Consider the following 12,333-nt stretch of genomic DNA (forward strand, 5'->3'; position numbering starts at 1 on the left):
ATATACACTAACAAATACACACTACGAAATAAGGCACAGAAATTGATGAAAATTGACAGACTCAAAGACAACCAAAGGGTTAATAAAAAAATCTTTAAATAAGCATTCTCAGCTGGATGAAGGCATTTTGACAAAGACCGGGTAAGTGTAATCCAGAAAAAGACTTAACATCTGTGAAATTGGAAATATTCCAAATACCTAAATATCAGCAAACAGGTCACAAGACTTGCTATAACAGAAGGGACATTATCTGCCATCTATAACGAGCTATCTTAAGTACATACGTTATTGTGTGATCATTGTTTTGAACAGGTTGTGCCGAATTCCTTAAAGACAAAGACTGTTACTTACCGTGGAGCCTTATAGGAAGTACAATATAGAGCACGTCCTATCAGGTTTCTTTAGAACGAATAAGGAAACCACAGTGTGTGTTTATTGCCAAGTCATTTATTAATTTAACAGACTCTTTTTTTATATACTAGAAATCTATGGTGTAACACTTATGTTGCTAATATGACCGCATAGAAAGTCTCTAATTTAACTGCTATATAGATCTTTTAGTTCAGCCCAGGTTTAAAACCCAGAGTTATTGACACCGGTGTCATAGTCTTACAGGATTGTCTATGTTTTAACTTAGAAAATTGATGAAGTGAATGTTTTTTTGAGTAATTTTATATATATGTATTAATAAATACTTTTTATGAAGACTATATCCCTGCAGCAATTTGCATTTTTTATTAATCATTTTTTATTAACTATTTAGCTATTACTGAATTTTTTCACCATTAACCATCCTTAGAATTTAGAGTGAATAGGCTCTGTAGCAAGAAAATTATTTTATCATTCAATCATTTGCCAGATAGCCTTTGGCGCCTCCTCCAACCTTTGTTATATAGACTAGAGTATGGGAGCCTGCACAATATATAGAGTATGGGAACCTGCACAACTCACCTATATATATCAGGTCTGCTGCGCACCGCACTAGAGAATAGATCAGGAAGGGGGAGAAAAGTCTAGAGAGGAACGCAGAAACGATTTACATTGAGCTATAATGGAACAGTGACACCTAGAGGTAGAAATAAAAAGTGCTGGCACAAATTTGATTTTCTCTGACACCGCTATTTCCAGGATATTGTGTTTAATTTGCGGGTGTCAGGGAGCAGCTTTATTAATGCGGGAGACTCCCGGACCTCCCGGGAAAGTTTGGATGTCTGTTTCAGCAAGCCAGGAGGATAGGGCATTTAATTACTTATAAGTAGAAGCTACGAAGGGCCCTGTAGTTGTATGTTATAATGTGACACTGTCCTGTATGTTAGATATTTACTCACTGTATTTAAATGTTACGTTACTTTATACTTTTATCTTTTCATCAGTAAAAGGTTAGTATCTGATGCTAAACAAGATCTCTCACACTGGAGCCCAGCAGTTCCTAAACTGTAGATACCACACTTGGCGATGTAATAAATGTTCTTTTAACTCATTCCTGTTGCTAATTACTTTACCTTGGTAAAAACAGGAGCTGCAATTAACGGTTTCCCATCTGGACCCTGAAGGTAGGAAGTTGGGCTTTGACTCTGTGAAAGAAAAAAGTCATTTTTAGTTTGTTTTATATAGTGTGTGCTACAGGCGCTCTATGTTATGGAAAAGTAGTTACTGACTGACTAGTTCTATATAGTAAAAAAATACCTTAATATATAGAGAAACAGCACAAAGGGCAAGACTTTAATTTACATTAGCACAAAAAATAAGTAGAAAACAATGTCTTTGCAGACTCTTTCTACGTCTGAAAGCAAAATTTGAGGAATCACACCAGTCTGAGCTGTAAAGAACATCACCATTATATTAGTTTTTTTTAAAGAAATCCAACTGGATCAAAATATTAAGCGGGTAAAACAAATAAAAACAATATTTTTTTAAAAATAAACAAATAAAAGGGAACATCTGACTAGACCAAGGCCAACAGCGGTGAAGAGAAACTGATAAGTTGCAGTTTCATTCGTTTTGTAAAGGGTGATTAAAGTCATCTTCCTTGCTGCATCTATGAGACAACATTTTAATATGAATAATAAATAGTTTGGAGGTAGATTTACCAAGGGTCGGGCTGACATGATAGTAGGTGTTTAGTGTGAGGTGTACAATAGGTGAGTGTTTAGTGTGAGATGTACAATAGGTGAGTGTTTAGTGTGAGGTGTGCAATAGAGGAGTGTTTAGAGTGAGGTGTGCAATAGAGGCGTGTTTAGTGTGAGGTGTGCAATAGAGGAGTGTTTAGTGTGAGGTGAGCATTAGAGGAGTGTTTAGTGTGAGGTGTACAATAGGGGAGTGTTTAGAGTGAGGTGTGCAACAGAGGCGTGTTTAGTGTGAGGTGTACAATAGGGGAGTGTTTAGTGTGAGGTGTACAATAGGTGAGTGTTTAGTGTGAGGTGTGCAATAGAGGAGTGTTTAGAGTGAGGTGTGCAATAGAGGCGTGTTTAGTGTGAGGTGTGCAATAGAGGAGTGTTTAGTGTGAGGTGAGCATTAGAGGAGTGTTTAGTGTGAGGTGAGCATTAGAGGAGTGTTTAGTGTGAGGTGAGCATTAGAGGAGTGTTTAGTGTGAGGTGAGCATTAGAGGAGTGTTTAGTGTGAGGTGAGCATTAGAGGCGTGTTTAGTGTGAGGTGTACAATAGGGGAGTGTTTAGTGTGAGGTGTACAATAGGTGAGTGTTTAGTGTGAGATGTACAATAGGTGAGTGTTTAGTATGAGGTGTACAATAGGGGAGTGTTTAGTGTGAGGTGTGCAATAGGGGAGTGTTTAGTGTGAGGTGTAAAAATAGAGGAGTGTTTAGTGTGAGGTGTAAAAATAGAGGAGTGTTTGGAGTGAGGTGTGCAATAGAGGAGTGTTTAGAGTGAGGTGTGCAATAGAGGAGTGTTTAGTGTGAGGTGTGCAATAGAGGAGTGTTTAGTGTGAGGTGTGCAATAGAGGCATGTTTAGTGTGAAATGTGCAATAGAGGCGTGTTTAGTGTGAAATGTGAAATAGAGGAATGTTTAGTGTGAGGTGTGCAATAGGTGAGTGTTTAGTGTGAGGTGTACAATAAGGGAGTGTTTAGTGTGAGGTGTACAATAGGGGAGTGTTTAGTGTGAGGTGTGCAATAGGTGAGTGTTTAGTGTGAGGTGTGCAATAGGTGAGTATTTAGTGTGAGGTGTACAATAGGGGAGTGTTTAGTGTGAGGTGTGCAATAGAGGAGTGTTTAGTGTTAGGTGAAAAAATATAGGAGTGTTTAGTGTGAGGTGTAAAAATAGAGGAGTGTTTAGAGTGAGGTGTGCCATAGAGGAGTGTTTAGAGTGAGGTGTGCAATAGAGGAGTGTTTAGTGTGAGGTGTGCAATAGAGGAGTGTTTAGTGTGAGGTGTGCAACAGAGGCGTGTTTAGTGTGAGGTGTACAATAGGGGAGTGTTTAGTGTGAGGTGTACAATAGGTGAGTGTTTAGTGTGAGGTGTGCAATAGAGGCGTGTTTAGTGTGAAATGTGCAATAGAGGCGTGCTTAGTGTGAAATGTTTAATAGAGGAGTGTTTAGTGTGAGGTGTGCAATAGGTGAGTGTTTAGTGTGAGGTGTACAATAGGGGAGTGTTTAGTGTGAGGTGTACAATAGGGGAGTGTTTAGTGTGAGGTGTTTGTTTATTTAAAGTATATATAGCAAATATTTTGGGAGGATTAGATGTTGGGGAGTTGCAGTGAGGTGTGCAATAGAAGAGTGTTTAGTGTGAGGTTTATAACAGAAGAGTCTTTAGTGTGAGGTGTAAAAATAGGGGAGTGTTTAGTGTGAGGTGTAAAAATAGAGGCGTGTTTAGTGTGAGGTGTGCAATAGAGGAGTGTTTAGTGTGAGGTGAGCATTAGAGGAGTGTTTAGTGTGAGGTGAGCATTAGAGGAGTGTTTAGTGTGAGGTGTGCAATAGAGGCGTGTTTAGTGTGAGGTGTACAATAGGGGAGTGTTTAGTGTGAGGTGTACAATAGGTGAGTGTTTAGTGTGAGATGTACAATAGGTGAGTGTTTAGTGTGAGGTGTGCAATAGAGGAGTGTTTAGAGTGAGGTGTGCAATAGAGGCGTGTTTAGTATGAGGTGTGCAATAGGGGAGTGTTTAGTGTGAGGTGTAAAAATAGAGGAGTGTTTAGTGTGAGGTGTAAAAATAGAGGAGTGTTTAGAGTGAGGTGTGCAATAGAGGAGTGTTTAGTGTGAGGTGTGCAATAGAGGAGTGTTTAGTGTGAGGTGTGCAACAGAGGCGTGTTTAGTGTGAGGTGTGCAATAGGGGAGTGTTTAGTGTGAGGTGTACAATAGGTGAGTGTTTAGTGTGAGGTGTACAATAGAGGAGTGTTTAGTGTGAGGTGTAAAAATAGAGGAGTGTTTAGAGTGAGGTGTGCAATAGAGGCGTGTTTAGTGTGAGGTGTGCAATAGAGGAGTGTTTAGTGTGAGGTGAGCATTAGAGGAGTGTTTAGTGTGAGGTGAGCATTAGAGGAGTGTTTAGTGTGAGGTGTGCAATAGAGGCGTGTTTAGTGTGAGGTGTACAATAGGGGAGTGTTTAGTGTGAGGTGTACAATAGGTGAGTGTTTAGTGTGAGATGTACAATAGGTGAGTGTTTAGTGTGAGGTGTGCAATAGAGGAGTGTTTAGAGTGAGGTGTGCAATAGAGGCGTGTTTAGTGTGAGGTGTGCAATAGAGGAGTGTTTAGTGTGAGGTGAGCATTAGAGGAGTGTTTAGTGTGAGGTGAGCATTAGAGGAGTGTTTAGTGTGAGGTGTGCAATAGAGGCGTGTTTAGTGTGAGGTGTACAATAGGGGAGTGTTTAGTGTGAGGTGTACAATAGGTGAGTGTTTAGTGTGAGATGTACAATAGGTGAGTGTTTAGTGTGAGGTGTGCAATAGAGGAGTGTTTAGAGTGAGGTGTGCAATAGAGGCGTGTTTAGTGTGAGGTGTGCAATAGAGGAGTGTTTAGTGTGAGGTGAGCATTAGAGGAGTGTTTAGTGTGAGGTGAGCATTAGAGGAGTGTTTAGTGTGAGGTGAGCATTAGAGGAGTGTTTAGTGTGAGGTGTGCAATAGAGGCGTGTTTAGTGTGAGGTGTACAATAGGTGAGTGTTTAGTGTGAGATGTACAATAGGTGAGTGTTTAGTATGAGGTGTACAATAGGGGAGTGTTTAGTGTGAGGTGTGCAATAGGGGAGTGTTTAGTGTGAGGTGTAAAAATAGAGGAGTGTTTAGTGTGAGGTGTAAAAATAGAGGAGTGTTTAGAGTGAGGTGTGCAATAGAGGAGTGTTTAGAGTGAGGTGTGCAATAGAGGAGTGTTTAGTGTGAGGTGTACAATATGGGAGTGTTTAGTGTGAGGTGTACAATAGGGGAGTGTTTAGTGTGAGGTGTACAATAGGGGAGTGTTTAGTGTGAGGTGTTTGTTTATTTAAAGTATATATAGCAAATATTTTGGGAGGATTAGATGTTGGGGCGTTGCAGTGAGGTGTGCAATAGAAGAGTGTTTAGTGTGAGGTGTACAATAGGGGAGTGTTTAGTGTGAAGTGTACAATAGGGGAGTGTTTAGTGTGAGGTGTACAATAGGGGAGTGTTTAGTGTGAGGTGTGCAATAGGTGAGTGTTTAGTGTGAGGTGTGCAATAGGTGAGTGTTTAGTGTGAGGTGTACAATAGGGGAGTGTTTAGTGTGAGGTGTGCAATAGGTGAGTGTTTAGTGTGAGGTGAAAAAATATAGGAGTGTTTAGTGTGAGGTGTAAAAATAGAGGAGTGTTTAGAGTGAGGTGTGCAATAGAGGAGTGTTTAAAGTGAGGTGTACAATAGAGGAGTGTTTAGAGTGAGGTGTACAATAGGGGAGTGTTTAGTGTGAGGTGTACAATAGGTGAGTGTTTAGTGTGAGATGTACAATAGGTGAGTGTTTAGTGTGAGGTGTGCAATAGAGGAGTGTTTAGTGTGAGGTGTGCAATAGAGGCGTGTTTAGTGTGAGGTGTACAATAGGGGAGTGTTTAGTGTGAGATGTACAATAGGTGAGTGTTTAGTGTGAGGTGTGCAATAGAGGAGTGTTTAGAGTGAGGTGTGCAATAGAGGCGTGTTTAGTGTGAGGTGTGCAATAGAGGAGTGTTTAGTGTGAGGTGAGCATTAGAGGAGTGTTTAGTGTGAGGTGAGCATTAGAGGAGTGTTTAGTGTGAGGTGAGCATTAGAGGAGTGTTTAGTGTGAGGTGTGCAATAGAGGCGTGTTTAGTGTGAGGTGTACAATAGGTGAGTGTTTAGTGTGAGATGTACAATAGGTGAGTGTTTAGTATGAGGTGTACAATAGGGGAGTGTTTAGTGTGAGGTGTGCAATAGGGGAGTGTTTAGTGTGAGGTGTAAAAATAGAGGAGTGTTTAGTGTGAGGTGTAAAAATAGAGGAGTGTTTAGAGTGAGGTGTGCAATAGAGGAGTGTTTAGAGTGAGGTGTGCAATAGAGGAGTGTTTAGTGTGAGGTGTGCAATAGAGGAGTGTTTAGTGTGAGGTGTGCAATAGAGGAGTGTTTAGTGTGAGGTGTAAAAATAGGGGAGTGTTTAGTGTGAGGTGTAAAAATAGAGGAGTGTTTAGAGTGAGGTGTGCAATAGAGGAGTGTTTAGAGTGAGGTGTGCAATAGAGGAGTGTTTAGTGTGAGGTGTGCAATAGAGGAGTGTTTAGTGTGAGGTGTGCAATAGAGGAGTGTTTAGTGTGAGGTGTGCAATAGAGGCATGTTTAGTGTGAAATGTGCAATAGAGGCGTGTTTAGTGTGAAATGTGTAATAGAGGAGTGTTTAGGGTGAGGTGTGCAATAGGTGAGTGTTTAGTGTGAGGTGTACAATATGGGAGTGTTTAGTGTGAGGTGTACAATAGGGGAGTGTTTAGTGTGAGGTGTACAATAGGGGAGTGTTTAGTGTGAGGTGTTTGTTTATTTAAAGTATATATAGCAAATATTTTGGGAGGATTAGATGTTGGGGCGTTGCAGTGAGGTGTGCAATAGAAGAGTGTTTAGTGTGAGGTGTACAACAGGGGAGTGTTTAGTGTGAAGTGTACAATAGGGGAGTGTTTAGTGTGAGGTGTACAATAGGGGAGTGTTTAGTGTGAGGTGTGCAATAGGTGAGTGTTTAGTGTGAGGTGTGCAATAGGTGAGTGTTTAGTGTGAGGTGTACAATAGGGGAGTGTTTAGTGTGAGGTGTGCAATAGGTGAGTGTTTAGTGTGAGGTGAAAAAATATAGGAGTGTTTAGTGTGAGGTGTAAAAATAGAGGAGTGTTTAGAGTGAGGTGTGCAATAGAGGAGTGTTTAAAGTGAGGTGTACAATAGAGGAGTGTTTAGAGTGAGGTGTGCAATAGAGGAGTGTTTAAAGTGAGGTGTGCAATAGAGGAGTGTTTAGTGTGAGGTGTGCAATAGAGGAGTGTTTAGTGTGAGGTGTGCAATAGAGGAGTGTTTAGTGTGAGGTGTGCAACAGAGGCGTGTTTAGTGTGAGGTGTACAATAGGTGAGTGTTTAGTGTGAGGTGTACAATAGGGGAGTGTTTAGTGTGAGGTGTACAATAGGGGAGTGTTTAGTGTGAGGTGTGCAATAGGGGAGTGTTTAGTGTGAGGTGTAAAAATAGAGGAGTGTTTAGTGTGAGGTGTAAAAATAGAGGAGTGTTTAGAGTGAGGTGAGCATTAGAGGAGTGTTTAGTGTGAGGTGAGCATTAGAGGAAAGTTTAGTGTGAGGTGAGCATTAGAGGAGTGTTTAGTGTGAGGTGAGCATTAGAGGAGTGTTTAGTGTGAGGTGTGCAATAGAGGCGTGTTTAGTGTGAGGTGCACAATAGGGGAGTGTTTAGTGTGAGGTGTACAATAGGTGAGTGTTTAGTGTGAGATGTACAATAGGTGAGTGTTTAGTGTGAGGTGTAAAAATAGAGGAGTGTTTAGTGTGAGGTGTAAAAATAGAGGAGTGTTTAGAGTGAGGTGTGCAATAGAGGAGTGTTTAGAGTGAGGTGTGCAATAGAGGAGTGTTTAGTGTGAGGTGTGCAATAGAGGAGTGTTTAGTGTGAGTTGTGCAATAGAGGAGTGTTTAGTGTGAGGTGTGCAATAGAGGCGTGTTTAGTGTGAAATGTGCAATAGAGGCGTGTTTAGTGTGAAATGTGCAATAGAGGAGTGTTTAGTGTGAGGTGTGCAATAGGTGAGTGTTTAGTGTGAGGTGTACAATAGAGGAGTGTTTAGAGTGAGGTGTGCAATAGAGGAGTGTTTAGTGTGAGGTGTGCAATAGAGGAGTGTTTAGTGTGAGGTGTGCAAACGAGGAGTGTTTAGTGTGAGGTGTGCAATAGAGGAGTGTTTAGTGTGAGGTGTGCAACAGAGGCGTGTTTAGTGTGAGGTGTACAATAGGGGAGTGTTTAGTGTGAGGTGTACAATAGGTGAGTGTTTAGTGTGAGGTGTACAATAGGGGAGTGTTTAGTGTGAGGTGTGCAATAGGGGAGTGTTTAGAGTGAGGTGTAAAAATAGAGGAGTGTTTAGTGTGAGGTGTAAAAATAGAGGAGTGTTTAGAGTGAGGTGTGCAATAGAGGCGTGTTTAGTGTGAGGTGTGCAATAGAGGAGTGTTTAGTGTGAGGTGAGCATTAGAGGAGTGTTTAGTGTGAGGTGAGCATTAGAGGAGTGTTTAGTGTGAGGTGTGCAATAGAGGCGTGTTTAGTGTGAGGTGTACAATAGGGGAGTGTTTAGTGTGAGGTGTACAATAGGTGAGTGTTTAGTGTGAGATGTACAATAGGTGAGTGTTTAGTGTGAGGTGTGCAATAGAGGAGTGTTTAGAGTGAGGTGTGCAATAGAGGTGTGTTTAGTGTGAGGTGTGCAATAGAGGAGTGTTTAGTGTGAGGTGAGCATTAGAGGAGTGTTTAGTGTGAGGTGAGCATTAGAGGAGTGTTTAGTGTGAGGTGAGCATTAGAGGAGTGTTTAGTGTGAGGTGTGCAATAGAGGCGTGTTTAGTGTGAGGTGTACAATAGGGGAGTGTTTAGTGTGAGGTGTACAATAGGTGAGTGTTTAGTGTGAGATGTACAATAGGGGAGTGTTTAGTATGAGGTGTACAATAGGGGAGTGTTTAGTGTGAGGTGTGCAATAGGGGAGTGTTTAGTGTGAGGTGTAAAAATAGAGGAGTGTTTAGTGTGAGGTGTAAAAATAGAGGCGTGTTTAGAGTGAGGTGTGCAATAGAGGAGTGTTTAGAGTGAGGTGTGCAATAGAGGAGTGTTTAGTGTGAGGTGTGCAATAGAGGAGTGTTTAGTGTGAGGTGTGCAATAGAGGAGTGTTTAGTGTGAGGTGTGCAATAGAGGCGTGTTTAGTGTGAAATGTGCAATAGAGGCGTGTTTAGTGTGAAATGTGCAATAGAGGAGTGTTTAGTGTGAGGTGTGCAATAGGTGAGTGTTTAGTGTGAGGTGTACAATAGGGGAGTGTTTAGTGTGAGGTGTACAATAGGGGAGTGTTTAGTGTGAGGTGTACAATAGGGGAGTGTTTAGTGTGAGGTGTACAATAGGGGAGTGTTTAGTGTGAGGTGTTTGTTTATTTAAAGTATATATAGCAAATATTTTGGGAGGATTAGATGTTGGGGCGTTGCAGTGAGGTGTGCAATAGAAGAGTGTTTAGTGTGAGGTTTATAACAGAAGAGTGTTTAGTGTGAGGTGTACAATAGGCGAGTGTTTAGTGTGAGGTGAGCAATAGAGGAGTGTTTAGTGTGAGGTGAGCAATAGAGGAGTGTTTAGTGTGAGGTGTGCAATAGAGGCGTGTTTAGTGTGAGGTGTGCAATAGAGGCGTGTTTAGTGTGAGGTGTACAATAGGTAAGTGTTTAGTGTGAGGTGTACAATAGGTAAGTGTTTAGTGTGAGATGTACAATAGGGGAGTGTTTAGTGTGAGGTGTACAATAGGGGAGTGTTTAGTGTGAGGTGTACAATAGGTAAGTGTTTAGTGTGAGGTGTACAATAGGTAAGTGTTTAGTGTGAGATGTACAATAGGGGAGTGTTTAGTGTGAGGTGTACAATAGGGGAGTGTTTAGTGTGATGTGTGCAATAGGTGTACAATAGGGGAGTTTTTAGTGTGAGGTGTACAATAGGGGAGTGTTTAGTGTGAGGTGTACCATAGGGGAGTGTTTAGTGTGAGGTGTGCAATAGGTGAGTGTTTAGTGTGAGGTGTGCAATAGGGGAGTGTTTAGTGTGAGGTGTGCAATAGGGGAGTGTTTAGTGTGAGGTGTACAATAGGGGAGTGTTTAGTGTGAGGTGTACAATAGGAGAGTGTTTAGTGTGAGATGTACAATATGTGAGTGTTTAGTATGAGGTGTACAATAGGGGAGTGTTTAGTGTGAGGTGTACAATAGGTGAGTGTTTAGTGTGAGGTGTGCAATAGGGGAGTGTTTAGTGTGAGGTGTAAAAATAGAGGAGTGTTTAGTGTGAGGTGTAAAAATAGAGGAGTGTTTAGAGTGGGGTGTGCAATAGAGGAGTGTTTAGAGTGAGGTGTGCAATAGAGGAGTGTTTAGTGTGAGGTGTTCAATAGAGGAGTGTTTAGTGTGAGGTGTGCAATAGAGGCGTGTTTAGTGTGAAATGTGCAATAGAGGCGTGTTTAGTGTGAAATGTGCAATAGAGGAGTGTTTAGTGTGAGGTGTGCAATAGGTGAGTGTTTAGTGTGAGGTGTACAATAGGGGAGTGTTTAGTGTGAGGTGTACAATAGGGGAGTGTTTAGTGTGAGGTGTACAATAGGGGAGTGTTTAGTGTGAGGTGTTTGTTTATTTAAAGTATATATAGCAAATATTTTGGGAGGATTAGATGTTGGGGCGTTGCAGTGAGGTGTGCAATAGAAGAGTGTTTAGTGTGAGGTTTATAACAGAAGAGTGTTTAGTGTGAGGTGTACAATAGGCGAGTGTTTAGTGTGAGGTGAGCAATAGAGGAGTGTTTAGTGTGAGGTGAGCAATAGAGGAGTGTATAGTGTGAGGTGTGCAATAGAGGCGTGTTTAGTGTGAGGTGTGCAATAGAGGAGTGTTTAGTGTGAGGTGAGCATTAGAGGAGTGTTTAGTGTGAGGTGTGCAATAGAGGCGTGTTTAGTGTGAGGTGTACAATAGGTAAGTGTTTAGTGTGAGATGTACAATAGGGGAGTGTTTAGTGTGAGGTGTACAATAGGGGAGTGTTTAGTGTGAGGTGTACAATAGGGGAGTGTTTAGTGTGAGGTGTACAATAGGTAAGTGTTTAGTGTGAGATGTACAATAGGGGAGTGTTTAGTGTGAGGTGTACAATAGGGGAGTGTTTAGTGTGAGGTGTGCAATAGGTGTACAATAGGGGAGTTTTTAGTGTGAGGTGTACAATAGGGGAGTGTTTAGTGTGAGGTGTACCATAGGGGAGTGTTTAGTGTGAGGTGTGCAATAGGTGAGTGTTTAGTGTGAGGTGTGCAATAGGGGAGTGTTTAGTGTGAGGTGTGCAATAGGGGAGTGTTTAGTGTTAGGTGTACAATAGGGGAGTGTTTAGTGTGAGGTGTACAATAGGAGAGTGTTTAGTGTGAGGTGTACAATAGGGGAGTGTTTAGTGTGAGGTGTACAATAGGGGAGTGTTTAGTGTGAGGTGTGCAGTAGGTGAGTGTTTAGTGTGAGGTGTACAATAGGGGAGTGTTTAGTGTGAGGTGTACAATAGGGGAGTGTTTAGTGTGAGGTGTACAATAGGGGAGTGTTTAGTGTGAGGTGTACAATAGGGGAGTGTTTAGTTTGAGGTGTACAATAGGGGAGTGTTTAGTGTGAGGTGTACAATAGGGGAGTGTTTAGTGTGAGGTGAGCATTAGAGGAGTGTTTAGTGTGAGGTGAGCATTAGAGGAGTGTTTAGTGTGAGGTGAGCATTAGAGGAGTGTTTAGTGTGAGGTGTGCAATAGAGGCGTGTTTAGTGTGAGGTGTGCAATAGAGGCGTGTTTAGTGTGAGGTGTACAATAGGGGAGTGTTTAGTGTGAGGTGTACAATAGGTGAGTGTTTAGTGTGAGATGTACAATAGGTGAGTGTTTAGTGTGAGGTGTACAATAGGGGAGTGTTTAGTGTGAGGTGTACAATAGGGGAGTGTTTAGTGTGAGGTGAGCATTAGAGGAGTGTTTAGTGTGAGGTGAGCATTAGAGGAGTGTTTAGTGTGAGGTGTGCAATAGAGGCGTGTTTAGTGTGAGGTGTACAATAGGGGAGTGTTTAGTGTGAGGTGTACAATAGGTGAGTGTTTAGTGTGAGATGTACAATAGGTGAGTGTTTAGTGTGAGGTGTGCAATAGAGGCGTGTTTAGTGTGAGGTGTGCAATAGAGGAGTGTTTAGTGTGAGGTGAGCATTAGAGGAGTGTTTAGTGTGAGGTGAGCATTAGAGGAGTGTTTAGTGTGAGGTGAG

General features: G+C 41.7%; 1 protein-coding gene across 3 annotated transcripts in view; it reads right to left on the reverse strand.

Moving 5' to 3' along the window:
• MYPN (myopalladin) overlaps positions 1-12,333 on the reverse strand; it is a 777,058-nt gene that overhangs the window by 548,836 nt on the left and 215,889 nt on the right. For all 3 annotated transcript variants that reach the window (XM_053691847.1, XM_053691846.1, XM_053691845.1), the window contains exon 6: positions 1,503-1,574. In XM_053691847.1, coding sequence (XP_053547822.1) covers positions 1,503-1,574 — 72 coding nt within the window. The remainder of the gene's footprint in view (positions 1-1,502; positions 1,575-12,333) is intronic.

This window comes from Bombina bombina, chromosome 9 (genome assembly GCF_027579735.1).
Source record: "Bombina bombina isolate aBomBom1 chromosome 9, aBomBom1.pri, whole genome shotgun sequence".
NCBI classification, from domain to species: Eukaryota; Metazoa; Chordata; class Amphibia; order Anura; family Bombinatoridae; genus Bombina; species Bombina bombina.